The following is a 16,657-nucleotide window of genomic DNA, read 5'->3' as shown; positions in this document are numbered from 1 at the left end:
GGGATTGTCTGGTTTGGGGGTTTTGGGGGTGGGGAATGGGAAAGATAATGAATACACATGCTTGGTTCTAGTAAGGAAAGGTATTCAATACCTAAAAGTGGGTATTAAAGTATTACCTAATAAATTAGGGGTTAAGGTAATCATTACCCACTAATCTTTTCTTCTTCTCTTTACTCTACATAGGACGGTTGGAATCCGGCCACCACTGTCAACTTCCAACTGCCGCCACCTGACATCACCTCCAACTTTCGCCCGACATCACCTCGAACCTACTTCTGGCCACCACCAGTAAGCCGCATCAATATATATATATAATATATATATATATGTTTATGGTGTTCGGAAGAAATATAGTGATGGTGGCCGGAGAAAATTTCCGGTGGGTGGTGGTGGTTGAGAACTTGAGATGTGTTTTGTTAAAGAGAAAAAGCTAGAAATTATCGATCTATATTTTCTTGAAACAGCCAAAAGCATTGATCTATTTTTTCTTGGAACAACCAAAATCATCGATTACTTTAAACATACTTGTAAATTTGTTGTTGTATATATATACTTTATATGGAATGGGAATAAGGATGTTGATGAATATAATTAATGTTCTTTTTCACCAGATGATGAATACACTGTAATCTATTATATGTATATGTGTGTGGTGATGGTGGTTGAATAACTTGTGAGAGAGAGATGGGAACGATATATTGGGTGTGTAAATCTATATGGAGTATATAATAAAAATAACTATGGGGTATTCATATCTATTCCTTTCTCTTACCCTTTCTCATTCCTTAACATATACCAAGCACCCCCTTACTCTTCACAGACACTTACGTAGATAGTTATAGCTGTGTTGTTGAATCAAGCCTTTTGTATTTGAGTTGAAATCAATGTTGTGCCTAGGTAGATTGTATTTACTTAAAAAACTGTTGAAAATTTTGAAATGCAGGCCAAATGTAAAAAACTAGTCTGGATGAAACTAGCTACGTGCCATGATCTTGAATCTCATAATTCTTATGTAGTTAGGGTAAGTTTTTCAGTAAAACTTCCAGATAGTTAGTTTTGTTTTTGGAAGGCAGAAGATTATTAAAATATAAATATCAAACTACTAGCAAGATGCAAAAAAAGTTCCAAAATTAGAGAAAGTAATATATGCAAGATAGATGCAACTTATTGATGGAATTGATGATGGTTAGTCTTCTAATCATTAATGAGAAAGTAATATATGCAAGATATAGAAAGATGCTTTCATTCTCAACTTGTTTTTGAACACAGACATCCGATTGCATCATGGTGGTCGATCACCTAATTGAGTTGGTTCAATATACATTTTAAGTTTTTATTATAGAGTTGTAATATGGAGAAACCTAATAATTTGGTGAAACCCAAGGGTTAAATCTCAGCTCTTGGATCACCTATCATCTATGGTCAAAATTAGATTGGAGAAATACACATGGAAGGGTATTTACGTCCTTGAGATATTAAAATCACAAAACAATCAGATCTCCCACATTCTTTCTCTTCTCCACACTCCTAATTGAAAAATCACCACAGATCGAGAAGACGACAACCACTGTCGTCGACAAACATCATTGTCATCATCTTCATCCATTTTCTATATCATCTTCATCAAGAATACTGCTCAATCGATTCTATGTCATCGTCAATATATCTTGGAGATTTTAACATTAATTAAGAATTTATGTTATTAGAATGCATAACATTTGTTATGTCATTTGGAACTTATCAGATGATAATCGAATATAGTCTGATAACATAAAATAATGTTTGTTATATGATTTGAATTTGGGAGATTTATTGACCTGTTGAATTAAATTTGTTGTTGATGAAATATTGCCTATAAGATGTTTGATAAAATGTTTGAACCAAAGTTTATGTATTGAATCAAATTTGATTATGTTGATCTTTGAAGATTTTAACTACATGTATGTGCAATACTTTATGTTTAGAATCAAATTTGATTATGTAAGCTTTACGTATCTATGTTTGTGTAGTTTTATGCTTAAAATCAAATTTGATTATGTTGATTTGTTTGCTTAAAATCAATTTTATCAACTATTTGATTAATTTTGTTGTTGGGTACAATATTGCCTATAAAGTGTTTGATAAAATGTCTAAACCAAAGTTTCTTATATATAATTTAATATCAAATCACATTTTATTGAGTATTGCATAAGGTGTTTGATGAAATGTCTAAATCAATGTTTGATAATATGATTTAATCAACTTTATGATTCTGAATTAAATTTTTTGGTGTATAGGTTTGTGGATATAAACTCCATTTGTTTTGTGGAAATGTATGAGTAACATCAAATTCGATTTGTTATCTGTTATTGTTTACTTTTATGTTCATCATCATATTTGATTATGTATAGAGATTATAGAGATTTATGTTTTTGTAACTGTATATGTAAAATTATATTTGATTTTGTATATAGATTATATAAATTTGTGTTTTGTAATTTTGTTTTGTACAATCAAGTTTGATTTTGTATTGAGGTTTTAGTTACTTGTGTTCTTATACCTAGAATCATATTTGATTTTTACTCTTACAGTGTGAAAATCATATATATAATGAACAATTCAAAAATCAAAAATGATTTTACGCATACATTGTGAAAAACCTATTCAAAATCAACTATTTAAAATCCAAAATGATTTTACGCATACATTAAGGAAAACCTATACAAAATCATATATTATTTTTTATAAGACATTGAGACAAAACCAAATGAGTTCCATACAAAGAAAACCATTTAAAATCAAAAATGATTTTACCCACAGAGTGTCAAAACCCTATACAAAATCATGTATGATTTTATTCATACATCTAGACAAAAAAAAAGTGAGTTCGGTATCATTAAACATATTCAAAATCATATATGATTTTGTATATGCTTCCGTACAAATAAACTTATTCAAAGTCAAAATTGATTGATTTTAAGCATACACTATGAAAATTTTATTCAAAATCATATATGATTTTACGTATAAATTTGAGACAAGGCAAATGAGTTCTATACAAATAAACCTATTTAAAATCAATGCATACAGTGTGAAAAACTTATACAAAATCATATATGATTTTACGCATACATTTATCAAGAAAATATACAAAATCATATATGATTTTGTGTGCATATTGAGTCAAATCAAATGGCTTCCTTAAAAAGAAATTCATTCAAAATCATTTTTGATTTTACTCGTAAAGTTTGAAAACCTATTCAAAATCAACTATTCAAAATCAAAAATGATTTTACGCATACATTGGGCAAAAGCTATACAAAATCATTTTTGATTTTATGCATACATTTTAGAAAAATGGCATTCTAAAACCCTAAAGTATAAACCCTTAGGGGCTAAAAGCTAATCCGAGGGGTAGGTGTGATCACGGGGGCCTGCGGCCCGTGCTTTATTTTAGGGTTTGAAGTCCCAGGGTTAGCTTAAACTAAACTAAAGCTTAATTGCTAATCAAAGTTGATTTCACATGTATAATGTTAAAAACAATACAAAATCATTTTTATTTTATGCATGCATTTTATAAAAGTTGCATTCTAAAACCCTAAACTCTAAACCATTGGGGTCTAAAACCTAATCCGAGGGGGAGGTATGATCACAGAGGCCTTCACACTGTATGCTTAAAATCATTTTTGCTTTTAAATGGGTTTCTTTGTATGTAACTCATTTTGTTTTGTCTCAATGTGCTATACAAAATCATATATATATGATTTTGTATAACTTTTCCCCAATGTATGCGTAAAATCATTTTTGATTTTGAATAGGTTTTAAGACTTTATGAGTAAAATCAAAAATGATTTGGAATAAATTTCTTTTTAAGGAAGCCATTTGGTTTGACTCAATGTGCTACAAAAAATCATATATGTTTTTGTATATTTTCTTGACAATTTATGCGTAAAATCATATATGATTTTGTATAAGTTTTTCACACTGTATGCATAAAATCAAAATTGATTTTAAATAGGTTTATTTGTATAGAACTCATTTGCCTTGTCTCAAATTTATACGTAAAATCATATATGATTTTGAATAAATTTTTCATAGTGTATGCTTAAAGTCAATTTTGATTTTGAATAAGTTTATTTGTATAGAAGCATATACAAAATCATATATGATTTTTAATGTGATATTGGTTTTTCACTATGTATGCGTAAAATCAATTTTGATTTTGAATAGGTTTCTTTGTATAGAGTCATTCGCTTTGTCTCATTGTCTATATACAAAATCATTTATGATAAATGATTTTGTATATTTCCTTAACAATGTATGCGTAAAATCATATATGATTCTGAATATGTTTAATGATACCGAACTCATTTGTTTTGTCTAAATGTATGAATAAAATCAAATATGATTTTGTATCGGTATTTCACACTGTATGTTTAAAATCATATATGATTTTAAACGGGTTTCTTTCTATGAAACTCATTATGGTTTTGACTCAATGTGCTACACAAAATCATATATGGATTTTGTATAGTTTTTCCCCAATGTATGCATAAAATCATTTTTGATTTTGAATAGGTTTCTTTTTATGGAACTATTTTGCTTTTTTTGAATGTGCTACACAAAATCATTTATGATTTTCACACTATATAGGTAAAATCAATTAGGATTTTCAATAGCTTATTTACTAAATGACTATATATTCATTCTATTATATACATTGTTTACAACACATACTACTTTCAGAGTTAGGAAAGTTGAATTAACTATTAACACTTCACAAATATATAATGATCAAATTTATTATCAAACTTTGGTTTCGACATTCCATCAAACACCTTGTATGCAATACTCAATCAAATGTGATTTGGTTCTAAATTATATAAAAGAAACTTCGGTTTAGACATTTTATCAAACACTTTGTAACCAAAGTAAAGCAAGCTCAACCAGCAGATGACTGTAACAAATTAACATCTCATCAAGGGATTCATCTTTGAAGCTAGTAAAGACATAATACTGCTTCTTTAACAAGTCTTTCCTTCTTCTCTTGAGATCTTCGTCACCTTCACAATGCTCTTTGAGTGCATCCCATAAGCCTTTCGTTGTTTCATACTTTTTAAACAGATGCAGAAATTCCCCTTGGAGAGCCATTTGAAGTGATCCTAAAGCCTTACTTTCAGCCTTATAGTCTTTCTATATATCGACGTCCATTTGCTCATATGAAGCCAGCTTTCCACCAGTCGAACCTAAAGCATCCCTGTCACCCGGCACTGTAGGATGAGTATAACCATTTACTATGCAGATCCACATCCTAACAACCATCAGTCTAAAGTATGACTCGAATTTCCCTTCCAATTGATATATCTGTGTAGGCTTCTCAACTTTGGCGGTGAGTTGTCCTTTCCGGTCTCATGATCCATCAGAATCAATTGATTCAGCAAAGCTTGGTAGTTTGCAGGCAATTGAGACATCATCTTCTCTGAGCTAGCAAAGTTCATGAACCTTTTAAAATAAACAAGGCCTCAAAGTTCACGAGGTCACAAGAAATACGAGGTCGCAATTACACTCGAGGTCATAATTGAACTGGTGAGGTCGTAAATGAGCTCACGAGGTTGCAAAGAATACGAGGTCGCAATTGAACTGGCGAGGTCGTAATTAGCTAACCTAGTCGTAATACGAGCTGGATGAGGTAATACGAGCCCACGAGGTCGCAAACGATGCTGAAACCTTCAACTATCTTGAATTCAAAACCCTAAAGCCCCAAAACACACTTTCGGCTGCTTTCACCAAAAGAGGTCACGAACAAGATTTTCGGTCGTAAACTCATGAAAGAATCACGTCTAAACGACCCTAAATCACAGTTATCTATCACCAACAAACTATAACCTTTCGGTATAAAACCAAGAGGCTCTGATACCACTTGTAAGTCCCCTTGAAATGGATTGTTAATAGTTTGTTCCAGCTATTTTGAGGTGCGGAATCCCTCACTATAACTTGGTGATCAACAACAAGCCTCTAGATTATCTGCTGTCTCGCAGAGCTTCTTCAGGCTAGCGGAACAAATATTGACAACTATAAACCACACAATATGCTTGATATTTCGACAAATGTTCAACCCTAATCTCTGTTAGGGTTCGGTATTTATAGGAAAACACGCGATTGGACTTCAACGAGTTAGCCTCGCAAATCCAAGCCCAGCCAGTCACTTTTACGAAGTCGTCAATGTGATTGGCCTCGTATTTAACCCTGCAAATACGGGGTCATATTTCCTCTGTGAATTGGGAACTCGCAATTCACACTTAGCAGATTTATCATACATTTAATACTTAAACCTAATTTAGTATACTATGCATAATATCAAGTTCATTAATAACAATCACATTACAAAGACATATTACAAATCTAAGCCTAAGCAATCTAGACTGCTATTGACATAGACGTGCACTTACATTAACGATATTACCTATATTGGAAAGATTTTAAAAACGGAATCCTTTTAATTGGCGGAAAACTAAATAGGTTCCTTTTGATAGAAAATTTATGTAAAAAGGTTACCTTTTTATGGACTTTTCTCTATAATATAACAAAAACTTTCAGTTTGTACACCTATAAAATTATGTGTTTTTTCTTTATTGATTTATGAGAAAAACAATTATGTTGCTAGCAGCAACAATAATGCATCTCTTCTCACAAATCATTTTAAACAATGATATATTATAGGATAAAAAAAACGGAAAACAAAATAGGTGTAGCAACATCTAACCTAAGTGGATGCTTCTATAATTCCCTTGAGTTATATTTTTTACTTTTAAATATTGAACTTGTATGATAAGATTATTGAGTTTATGTGATTATTCCATAACCTTACATCTTTGGCCGGGCATTTTTTTCACCATTATATTAAAGTATCACATACGCATAAAATTTAAAAGTTTCATTATGTGGATATATAGACCAAGAAATCTATTATCTAAATAAAGAAGGATTGTGATGACATAAAATTTTCTGAAAAATATCTTATGTGATACTTCCACACATTCTTTTAAATTAGTTATGACATCATCATATTTTGTTAATTTAAATTACAAAATATTCTTTCTTTTTAAAATATATATAACTAATATAGATTTTACGTTTTTGTTTTTACCAACTGTATGTGTTTCAACATGTCTCCACAACTCCACAATTCTTGTTTTCGTTTAGTTTTGTTTTTTACATAATAATTTATCACAATTTTTTAAAGTAACATTTAAACATAAACTTTCGTTGATATTTTATATGAGATATAAAACGTCTCTATATTTATCAATTACTCTATAATAGGAGGGTGTTTGACTTGACATATTTGCTTATTTGAATTTGATTTGTTTTTTAATTTTACTCCGGCTTATTTTTTATTTATAATATTAATATTTTGAACTTATTTCGCAATTAAAAAATTATTAATCTTTCTAAAAATCATACTAATAACAAAGTCATGACATATGGTAAGTATGAAATTACGAGAGAAAATTAATAAATTATACTTGACATTGAGTTAAGACATTAAGGGAATTATTAGAAGGATAAGTTAAGAAGATTAATCATTTCCCTTTGCAATTACAAGTCATGACACATTTATAAATTCTAAATTAAGTCATAATTACAAGATTAGGTCAACCAAAATAAATTAAATTTAAAAAATGCTAAATATACAAACAATTTACAAACTATAATTTTTATAAACTAATATGACAAATTAGATATACCAATTAAATTTTAAAGGTTTTTCTCCTTAAAATTTTTAAAACAAAATTATATATACCCACTAGCTCACTCTCAGTCTATATTATTCTCTCCCAGTTTCTTTATCAAAACCCCAATTCCCAAACCCTAAAACCCTAAAATTACTCCATCCCCAAAATCAAACAAAAATGGCACCAATTGATCCACATTCATTCACAGATTCATCACACCCACTAACAACCCACATTTCATTAAACCTCTACTTCAACTTCCCATCTTCAACAATCTCTTCATCCGCCATTCTCACTCTCTCTGCCCCATTTTCGGGCGAGCTTGTTCTCGACACCCGTTCGCTATCGATAACTTCAGTTATCGACCCGTTAACCAATACCCATCTCCCCTTTTCCCTTTCCCCTGTCATTGACCCCATAAAGGGACAACCTTTACATATATCTGTATCTAACTGTGCTAAAATCTTGATTACTTTTTGCAGTTCTCGCGATAGCTCTGCGCTTCAATGGCTGACTCCGCCGCAGACGTTTAATAAGAAGTTTCCGTTTGTGTATACCCAATGTCAGTCTATTCATGCCAGGTCTATTTTTCCATGTCAAGATACACCCACGACACGTGTTCGATATAATGCCAAGCTGAATTTTCCGTATCAGTTGAGCTGTGTTATGAGTGGGAAACAGGTTGATAGGAGAAGTCCTTTAATGGGGTGTGGTGATTCGGGTTTTTGTGTTGATGAGGATTTGTGGTGTGGTGAAGGGAGAGTTGTTGAGGAGTTTGTGATGGAACAACCAATACCGACTTATTTGTTTGCGTTTGCTGTTGGTGAGATTGGGTGGAGAGAGGTTGGACCGAGGACTAAGGTGTATGCAGAAAGTGGGAGTGAGATTCTTGATGCTGCCGCGAAGGAGTTTGCTGGTACGGAAGATATGATTAGAGTTGGTGAGAAGTTGTTTGGGGAATACGATTGGGAGAGGTTTGATTTGTTGGTTTTGCCACCTAGTTTTCCTTATGGTGGGATGGAGAATCCGAGGATGGTGTTTTTGACCCCTACTGTGATTAAGGGTGACGCTAGTGGCGCGCAGGTTGTGGCGCACGAGCTTGCTCATAGTTGGACTGGGAATTTGATTACTAACAAAACTAATGATCACTTTTGGTTGAATGAGGTAAACGAATATTTCATTACCTTTATTTGTTAATACTTTAATTATTGATGGGGATTGTCTATGGATCTTAAGATTTGTTAATTATGTTAAACGCATAAAATGAATGTCGATTTTTCTTTCACCCAGTACATGTTTTTTGTGAATGTAAGTTCAATTTATAATGAAAAGAAACCCTTTGAAAGTGGCAAATTTAATAATTTGACGATCTGGTTGACAAATTTGGAAATCAATTAAATATGATCTTGGGGAGCACAAAGCTAAAGGAAGACTTGCTTATGGATGTAGTTTATGTGTAGAACAAATAGCAACTCCCATTTTAAGAATAATGTTGAACCACAAATGTATTTCTCAGATGACCATATTTGTGATACTATTTTGTTTCTTGGATTGAATTGATGATTACCTACTTTAAATTTTAGGGATTTACAACTTATGCTGAAAGGAGAATAGTTGAGGCTGTGCAAGGGGAGGACATTGCTGCATTGAATATTGGTATTGGTTGGAAAGGGTTGGTTGATGAAATGGAGAGATTCAAAGATAACATGGAGTTCACAAAGCTTTTAACTAATCAGGAAGGGGTGGATCCGGATGATGTTTATTCTCAAGTTCCATATGAAAAAGGTTTTCAGTTTCTATGGCGCATTGAGCGACAGGTACTCATCTACTCATATGTTCTATCTTTTGTAACATATCTTGATATTTTTAAAGTTATTTATATTGTTGCTCTCTATCTTTGGTTTGTATGTGATGCTTAGATTGGAAGGCCAGCTTTTGACGAGTTTCTTAAGAAATACATTGCTGCATTTAAGTTCCAGTCCATTGATACAAGCATGTTTCTTGACTTCTTGAAAGCGAATGTTCCTGGAATAGAGAATGACATTGATTTGAAAACATGGACGGAGGGTACTGGCATCCCTTCTGATGCCATGGAGCCGGTTTCTAGTATTTATACAAAGATTGTTTCTCTTGCACGTGAGTTCAAACAAGGAAGGATGCCAAGTGAGGAAGAAGTTGTCAGCTGGCATGGGCAGGAATGGGAGCTTTATCTGGAAAATCTTCCAAAATCTGTTGAAGCTTCACAGGTATGGTTCTTTCCTCGTCATTATTTATTAGAATATACATCTCTGGCAAGTTAACAGAATAACAGTATCTTTGGATTAAAGAGGGTGCTTGGCATTGTGTTTATAAAGTGATTAAGGCACTGGTATATCAGTTTATATTGTTTGGTAATAGTGAAACTGATTCAAGTTATTTGATATTAGGTGTACTTTTACATTTTAATCCTTTAATAAATCAAAATTTTCCAAACTCTCAATAATCTGACTTATCAGAGTTTCCATTGGATTCAAACACCATATCCTGCAGGCTGCAGCCCGTTTCATTACATGTCACTTTCAAAACACAATGCAAATACATGCTGGCTGTTCTGATAAATTTATAGTATTTGACGTGTCCTCGTCACTAGCATGGTTTTCATTTTAATTTACAATTGATGTAACACTAGATCAGTGTCACATAGAGGGCGATTTAATTGTTCATTTGTTCAATTTATTGATTCGTACCCCGTTTTGTCAAACAGATTGACGATTGCTCATATTACCTACTTTGTTGTTTGATTGAATACTCGGTTTCTTAAATAAATGTTCTTATTTTGTGTGTAATAATTTTCTTATGCTTGTTATGCCGACCTTTGATTTTTTCTGGTAACTATTTTTTTTTTATACTGTTTTTCTTATGTAAATTTGATTTTGTTACTGGTTAGTTGTTGACAACAGTTAATTGTTCTCATTTGGTGAATGATATTGTTGTATTAAATTCCAAGTATTTTTCTTGACCTAAATTTTATCCCTTCAATCTTTTATTGGCTAAGAAGTGTTACTGGATGAAATGATATTGTTAGAAAACATATATATATAACAATTCTTTTTTTTTTTGAAATTCTTTGAATATGTCCCTCCCATGTCTCGAACTCGAATCTCCAGCATGTAAAGCTGGTGCTCAACCATTGAGCTATAATGGGAAGTACAAAAAACAATTCTTTATGAGCTCATTACTGAACTTATTGGAGATAATTTGTGGTTAACCTTGTGACCATATCTACTGTTAACACTTCTCGAACCAAACGACATTTAGCCTACCGGAATTGGGGTGGATCATCAATCTAAAGGTTATAGGTTCAAGTCTCATTTGAGATATTTTGGGTAAATTATAGGTTATTTTAGGTGCAAGTTTTCAGAAAAAAAGAACTCTTAAAAATGACATGATTGGAGAATCCTGTAGAATTGTTAATATATTTATTATGAGTCTGATGTGTATAAATAACCTCGGATCAAAACATAGTGTAAAAAACAATCTTGCATACTTGTATTTACTGTATGAAATCAAAAGAAGGAAACTGTTGGCATTTTTTTGTTTTGAGAATGTTATCAAAGGTTTGGCATGAATTTGCTGAATCATATATATATATATATATACATATACATGTGATTGTAATCAAGTGCATTTGACCACATCTTACCATCTGTATTTGTCTTTGTGGACTAGTTATCTGATCCCGTTACTTCCACAATTACATGATTCGCTGTTTTTTAAAATTTGCTGATGCAGGTTACAGCTCTGGATTGTCGATACAGGCTATCAGAATCAAAGGACTATGAGGTGAAAGTAGCATTCCTTCAACTGGCCATTGCTTCAAGATGCAGTGAATACTATAATGTTGTGGAGAGAACATTAAAGGAAGTAGGGCGAATGAAGTACCTTCGCCCACTGTACACAGCATTGGTGCAGGGGACCACAAGGAAAGAAGAAGACAAGATATTTGCGCAAAGGGTTTTTGCTGAAGCTCGTGAATGTTACCACCCGATCGCTCAAGGTGTTGTGGAGTCGATTCTTTCCAAGCATCTTTAAATATGTAATGAAAAGTTTAACTTAACGTCTTGTTAGATTAGGGGTTTGAATCTGATGAATTTATTGGGTCTCTAGTTCAACTTTATTTTGTTGACTTTCTGGGTAATTATCGAAATTGTCTTGCTATATTCTTTGGTGAGCTCAAACATGATCATGAAGGGTCTGGTGTTTGAAATGTTGACATTGAAATTTGGGCTGTCACCAAATAGGTGAACCAAACTCAATAACCTACCTGCTCCAGATGAATTACACGTCACTGGATTAGGATTGGGTTTGATGATGTACTTTGATTTGGGGAAATTTATTTTAGCTAAGCGAGGGAAGATTCCACGACAACAAAAGCATTGGTGATTTTATCAGCGAATTTTTGTAGTTTTTAAGGTGATTTCAGGGACACTCCAAGTCGATATCAATGATAACCTCAGGGTCTTCTCAGTAGCTCTTTTATTAGTCATGGTGTTCAAGTAATTTTCGAAGTCTTTTTTGGTGGTCTAAAGAGCAACCTCTGGGTGTTCTCTGGTTTTAATTGTTCCGTATAATTGATTGGCTTGGTCAATTTATGCTCTGTTAGTACTTGTACAGAAACGGGTTTGGACAATGTTTGCTTACATTAACACCCCAACTCTATCACACCTGTGCTCATTTTCTTTGCAGATTCATAATATAGTTTGAATCATAAAGAAAAACTACATGTGAATGGTAAGTATTTTGTTGCAGGGTTTCTTTATATCTTAACTTTGTTTAAATTTGCATGTAGATGTGTCCCTTCGGGAACATCCCATATAATCGGATTGATACACAAATAAGCAAGTAGATGTACTCTGCTTATGATGAAGATCTTGTGAGTTGTGATCAAATTTGGTAGATTTAGTATCCATCGACTGAATCTGTGACTAATGAGCTTACAACTGAGAATGTAGATATACAGAATACTAAGTTACTACTAAGGAGTTAGCCTAGTGGTAAGACAATCACTTGATGATCTTAAGGTCTCAGGTTCGATCCTCGCTTGACACAAAAAATAATTTCTTATAATTTCTTCAAGGTACCCGTTACCAATAAAATCTAGACACACATGTGGTTTAAATCTTAGCCATGGAATTATATAGAGTTACAGTAATTTTCTTCACAATGCAAGTGATATCGATTGATGGTGATAGTACTGTGTATCTGATTAGATGTCTTTCTTTTCACAATCATCTATCTTGAATTTTAATCAACCTTGATGCATATTTTGGATACATATATTAATATTTGTATTTACAGTTCTCCAACTCAGAATAATTGATGCACTAATATTTACAAGTTTTCGCATGGACTTCCTTTTTCATGGGAATTGTTTTGGTTTAGTTTCGACTTTCAAGAGTGAGGTAATTATATCTTTTGGGGTGCCCATTTCATAAATTTGTCATTTCTCGTTTGGTTTTCGCGTGCATTCATTTGTATGCTTCATTGCTTCCTCTTTTAGAATAAATTCTGCAAAGCTTTTGAAACTTTATTATATTCAATATCCAAAACAAGTAACTAGTTATTCCAAATACACGTAAAAGTTATTCCAAATGACAAGTAACAAGTTATTCCACTAAGTTTCTTCTTTATATATTGTATAACCAATTAGTACCATCTAACCTTTGTATTCTGGATTCATGGTTGCATACCCATACTAAGAAAACAGCTGTTAATACCGAATTGTCAGACATTCCAGATCTGAGTGTAGTTCATTTCAGTTTTAATAATCAAATGTCTAACCTTAAGTCTGTTTTCACTGTGTAGGCTAGGTTAGTACCCGGATAGATGACTCTTACAGGCACAGATAGTCAGAATACTTTGGATCGGGAGCCGAATCTACCTTGTTTGGATATAGTTGATGGTATGTTTCTACATACATTGTCTACAGCAAAAACCTCTAGTGTATCTTTTCCAAGATTGAAATTCAATTAAAGCATGCTAACTAGTTTATAATCTGCTTATATAGTTAAACAAAAAATCATATCATTTGCACGGATGACTGATATCGTCTAATTTGCATTGAACTTGTTTTCTTGGGGTAAAATTGAGTAATGACATTCTTTTTGTAATAACTATTATATAGGAGATGGAGAAGACTACTTCAATATATGTGTTCCTCTGAGTAGAGCATCACTCAGTGGCAATTGGGAAGCTGCTAAGGTCATTCTTGATAAACGCCCAGAGTTGGTATCGTTTGCCATCACTGAATGTTACGATACACCACTTCATGTTGCAGCTTTAGGAGAAGAAACAAAGCAGATGCTAGATTTAGTCAAAAATTTAATGCTAAGAATGGGAAATCAGGACTTAGAACTCGAAAATAATCTTTCCAGTACTGCTCTTGTTTTAGCAGCTGCCACAGGAAAGATCAAAATGGTTAAGATTTTGGTGAATCAAAATATCAATCTGCTGAACATACCTAATGGTAATGGTCTTTTACCATTGCAAATTGCTGCTCAATATGGGAGACGTAAAATAGTGAAGTTTCTGTATGGTGCTTCTCGGAGGTTGTCTGATTATAGTTGGACACATGAAAAGCGGAGTTGGCTAGTAGAGAAGTGTGCAGAGTGTGACTTATTTGGTAAGTAATATGGTAGTCAGGAGTCAGTTTCGAATATTTTTCTCTGTACTCAGAGTTTGTGCTTTGATTAACTTTTACCTTTTCACTCAATTATTAATAACATATTTTGTGTTGCATTTGTTTTATTAATATTGTCCTTTTTATAGGTGTCGCACTGAAAATTGTGAAGGATCGTCCAGAACTCGCTTCAAATGCACTTGTAATGCGAGCCTTGGCTCGAAAGTCTGTAGCATTGAATAGAGCAGAACCAAATTTTATCTTGAAAATTATAAAATCAAGTAAGGTTTCATTGGTAAATACATATGATCAACATTATTACTGTTCTTAAAAACTTTAGATTTGATATGTATTATCAATACCAACTTGCCTGCAAACTTGTAATTATTGTGTGTGTTTGTTATGTTATGTTTTGTACCCAGTTTTTAGAGCTATAAAGATAAAGGTGGGGGCTGCAGATGAAGATGATACGAAAGATGCGGTCGAATTACTAAAAACTGTTTGGAAAGAGATTATCAGAACAGTGCCAAAGAATGAAATCATTATAAGGATTGCGAATTCAGGGGCGTTATTTGTTGCTGCAGAAAAAGGAAACACCAGATTTATAGTTGAGCTACTTCGAGCCTTTCCAGGTCTGATATGGTCAAAAAATATCGAATCTCATACTATATTTCATGTTGCTGTTTTGAATCGTCAGCAAGATATTTACAACCTATTATACGAGATAGCCTCACTAAAAGATGTTTTAGTCGCTACCCCGGATAAAGATGGCAACAATATTCTACATTTAGTCGGGCTGAGTTCACAGAAGATGAGATCTAAGGTATCTGGAGCATCTCTCCTAATGCAACGAGAATTATTGTGGTACAAGGTATTATGTCTTTAACTTTCTCCCTCATACTATTTTTTCTTTTTTTCTTAAGCAAGAGTAACCAGACTGCTTTGATTAATTGCTCCCAAATTTAACGCAAATTCTAATATCCTATAACTTTTGGTTGTAGGAGGTAGAGAAGTTGCTGCCACCTCCTTTAAGAGAAGCGACAAACAAGGCTGGCAAGACGCCACATGAGATATTCTCCAAAGAGAATGAGGATCTTGTTTCCAAAGGTCTAATTTGGATGAAAGAAGATTGTATAGTTGTCGCAGCGCTGATAGTCACTGTAGCAATGACAGTTGCTTTTACAGTTCCTGGTGGTTATGTCCAAGACCATGGAAATCCTATCTTCATTCATAAACGCAGCTTCATAGTTTTTGTAATTGCAGATGCCGTTTGTTTATTCTCTTCCTCAACTTCACTCTTGGTTTTGTTGTCAATGCTCACATCTCGTTATGGTCAACGAGATTTCTTATCCTCTGTCCCACGAAAGGTGATGCTAGGCCTAACAACACTTTTCATATCCGTAGCTGCCTTGATGGTGACTTTTAGTGCTAGCTTCTTCGTTCTGTATCATAATGGGTTGAAATGGGTACCAATCCTAATTGCTATATTTGCTACTATGCCAGTCATGGTATTTGCTGCATTTCAATTTCCTCTTTTGGTGGATATGTTTCGGTCTAGGTATGATTCTCATTATCTTTTCAAACCCAAAAAACGCGATCTTTTCATCCCAGATCCTCCAAAAGGCTAATTGTAACTTAGACTTTTTTGCTTTTTTTCTTTACAATAACCAGATCTTTCCTCTTTTGGGGCACTAGTTATGGTGCATTTAACTAGTTAGTAAATCCCTTTTATAAATAACTTTTTAATAGTTTGGCATGTATTACTGTAACAGTGTATTTTTTATAATTGGTGCTCTTAAAATACAATCATGTAATTATAATTTGGAAATGTTACAGTTTTATTATAGAAATTTCTATCTTGGTTATTGTATTATTTTGCCCAAACTTAGGCATTCGATCTTTTATATTTCACAGTAGACTGTCATAGATATGTGTTTTCACGATTCTCTGTATACTATGTTCGATTTTAGCCATTCAATGTAGAAATGTACGTAATGACCAACGCTTAAACCAGATTACTTTGATGGATTTTCGTGTTAGTGAACAGATCGATGCATCTTGCTACAAGTTTATAAGCTTTTGATCATTTGAAAACTAAAATTTTCGTGAAAATTAGATAACTAACCAAAACACATTGTGATCTTAATTTAACAAAATGTGTTTTTAATATGTTTTTCAAAAACACATTTTGTTAAGTTCAGATGATAGTGTTTGAACAATTTTCTGATTTACAACGCTATAAAAAACACACTGTGATTTAAAATTTAACACAACGGATTTAGAT

General features: G+C 32.9%; 2 protein-coding genes across 3 annotated transcripts; both read left to right on the top strand.

Annotated features, from left to right (window-relative positions):
• The first annotated feature begins 7,823 nt into the window (after window positions 1-7,823).
• On the top strand, window positions 7,824-11,914 carry LOC122585222 (leucine aminopeptidase). Its single transcript, XM_043757337.1, has 4 exons — window positions 7,824-8,879; window positions 9,299-9,532; window positions 9,635-9,961; window positions 11,487-11,914. Exons 1-4 carry the CDS (start codon window positions 7,893-7,895, stop codon window positions 11,784-11,786), a joined length of 1,848 nt encoding a protein of 615 aa, XP_043613272.1. The 5' UTR covers window positions 7,824-7,892; the 3' UTR covers window positions 11,787-11,914.
• Window positions 11,915-13,459: 1,545 nt separating this feature from the next.
• Window positions 13,460-16,156, top strand: LOC122585830. 2 transcript variants are annotated; one of them, XM_043757953.1, is made up of 6 exons: window positions 13,460-13,656; window positions 13,879-14,376; window positions 14,523-14,654; window positions 14,796-15,005; window positions 15,123-15,244; window positions 15,375-16,156. In XM_043757953.1, exons 1-6 carry the CDS (start codon window positions 13,581-13,583, stop codon window positions 15,999-16,001), a joined length of 1,665 nt encoding a protein of 554 aa, XP_043613888.1. In that variant the 5' UTR covers window positions 13,460-13,580; the 3' UTR covers window positions 16,002-16,156. The 2 variants fall into 2 exon arrangements, with proteins under 2 accessions (XP_043613888.1, XP_043613887.1); XM_043757952.1 differs by having other exon boundaries at window positions 14,796-15,244.
• Window positions 16,157-16,657: the final 501 nt, after the last annotated feature.

Source organism: Erigeron canadensis, chromosome 1, assembly GCF_010389155.1.
Source record: "Erigeron canadensis isolate Cc75 chromosome 1, C_canadensis_v1, whole genome shotgun sequence".
Taxonomy (NCBI): Eukaryota; Viridiplantae; Streptophyta; class Magnoliopsida; order Asterales; family Asteraceae; genus Erigeron; species Erigeron canadensis.
The sequence above is the reverse complement of the archived record's forward strand: the minus strand, read 5'-3'. Positions and strand labels throughout refer to the sequence as shown.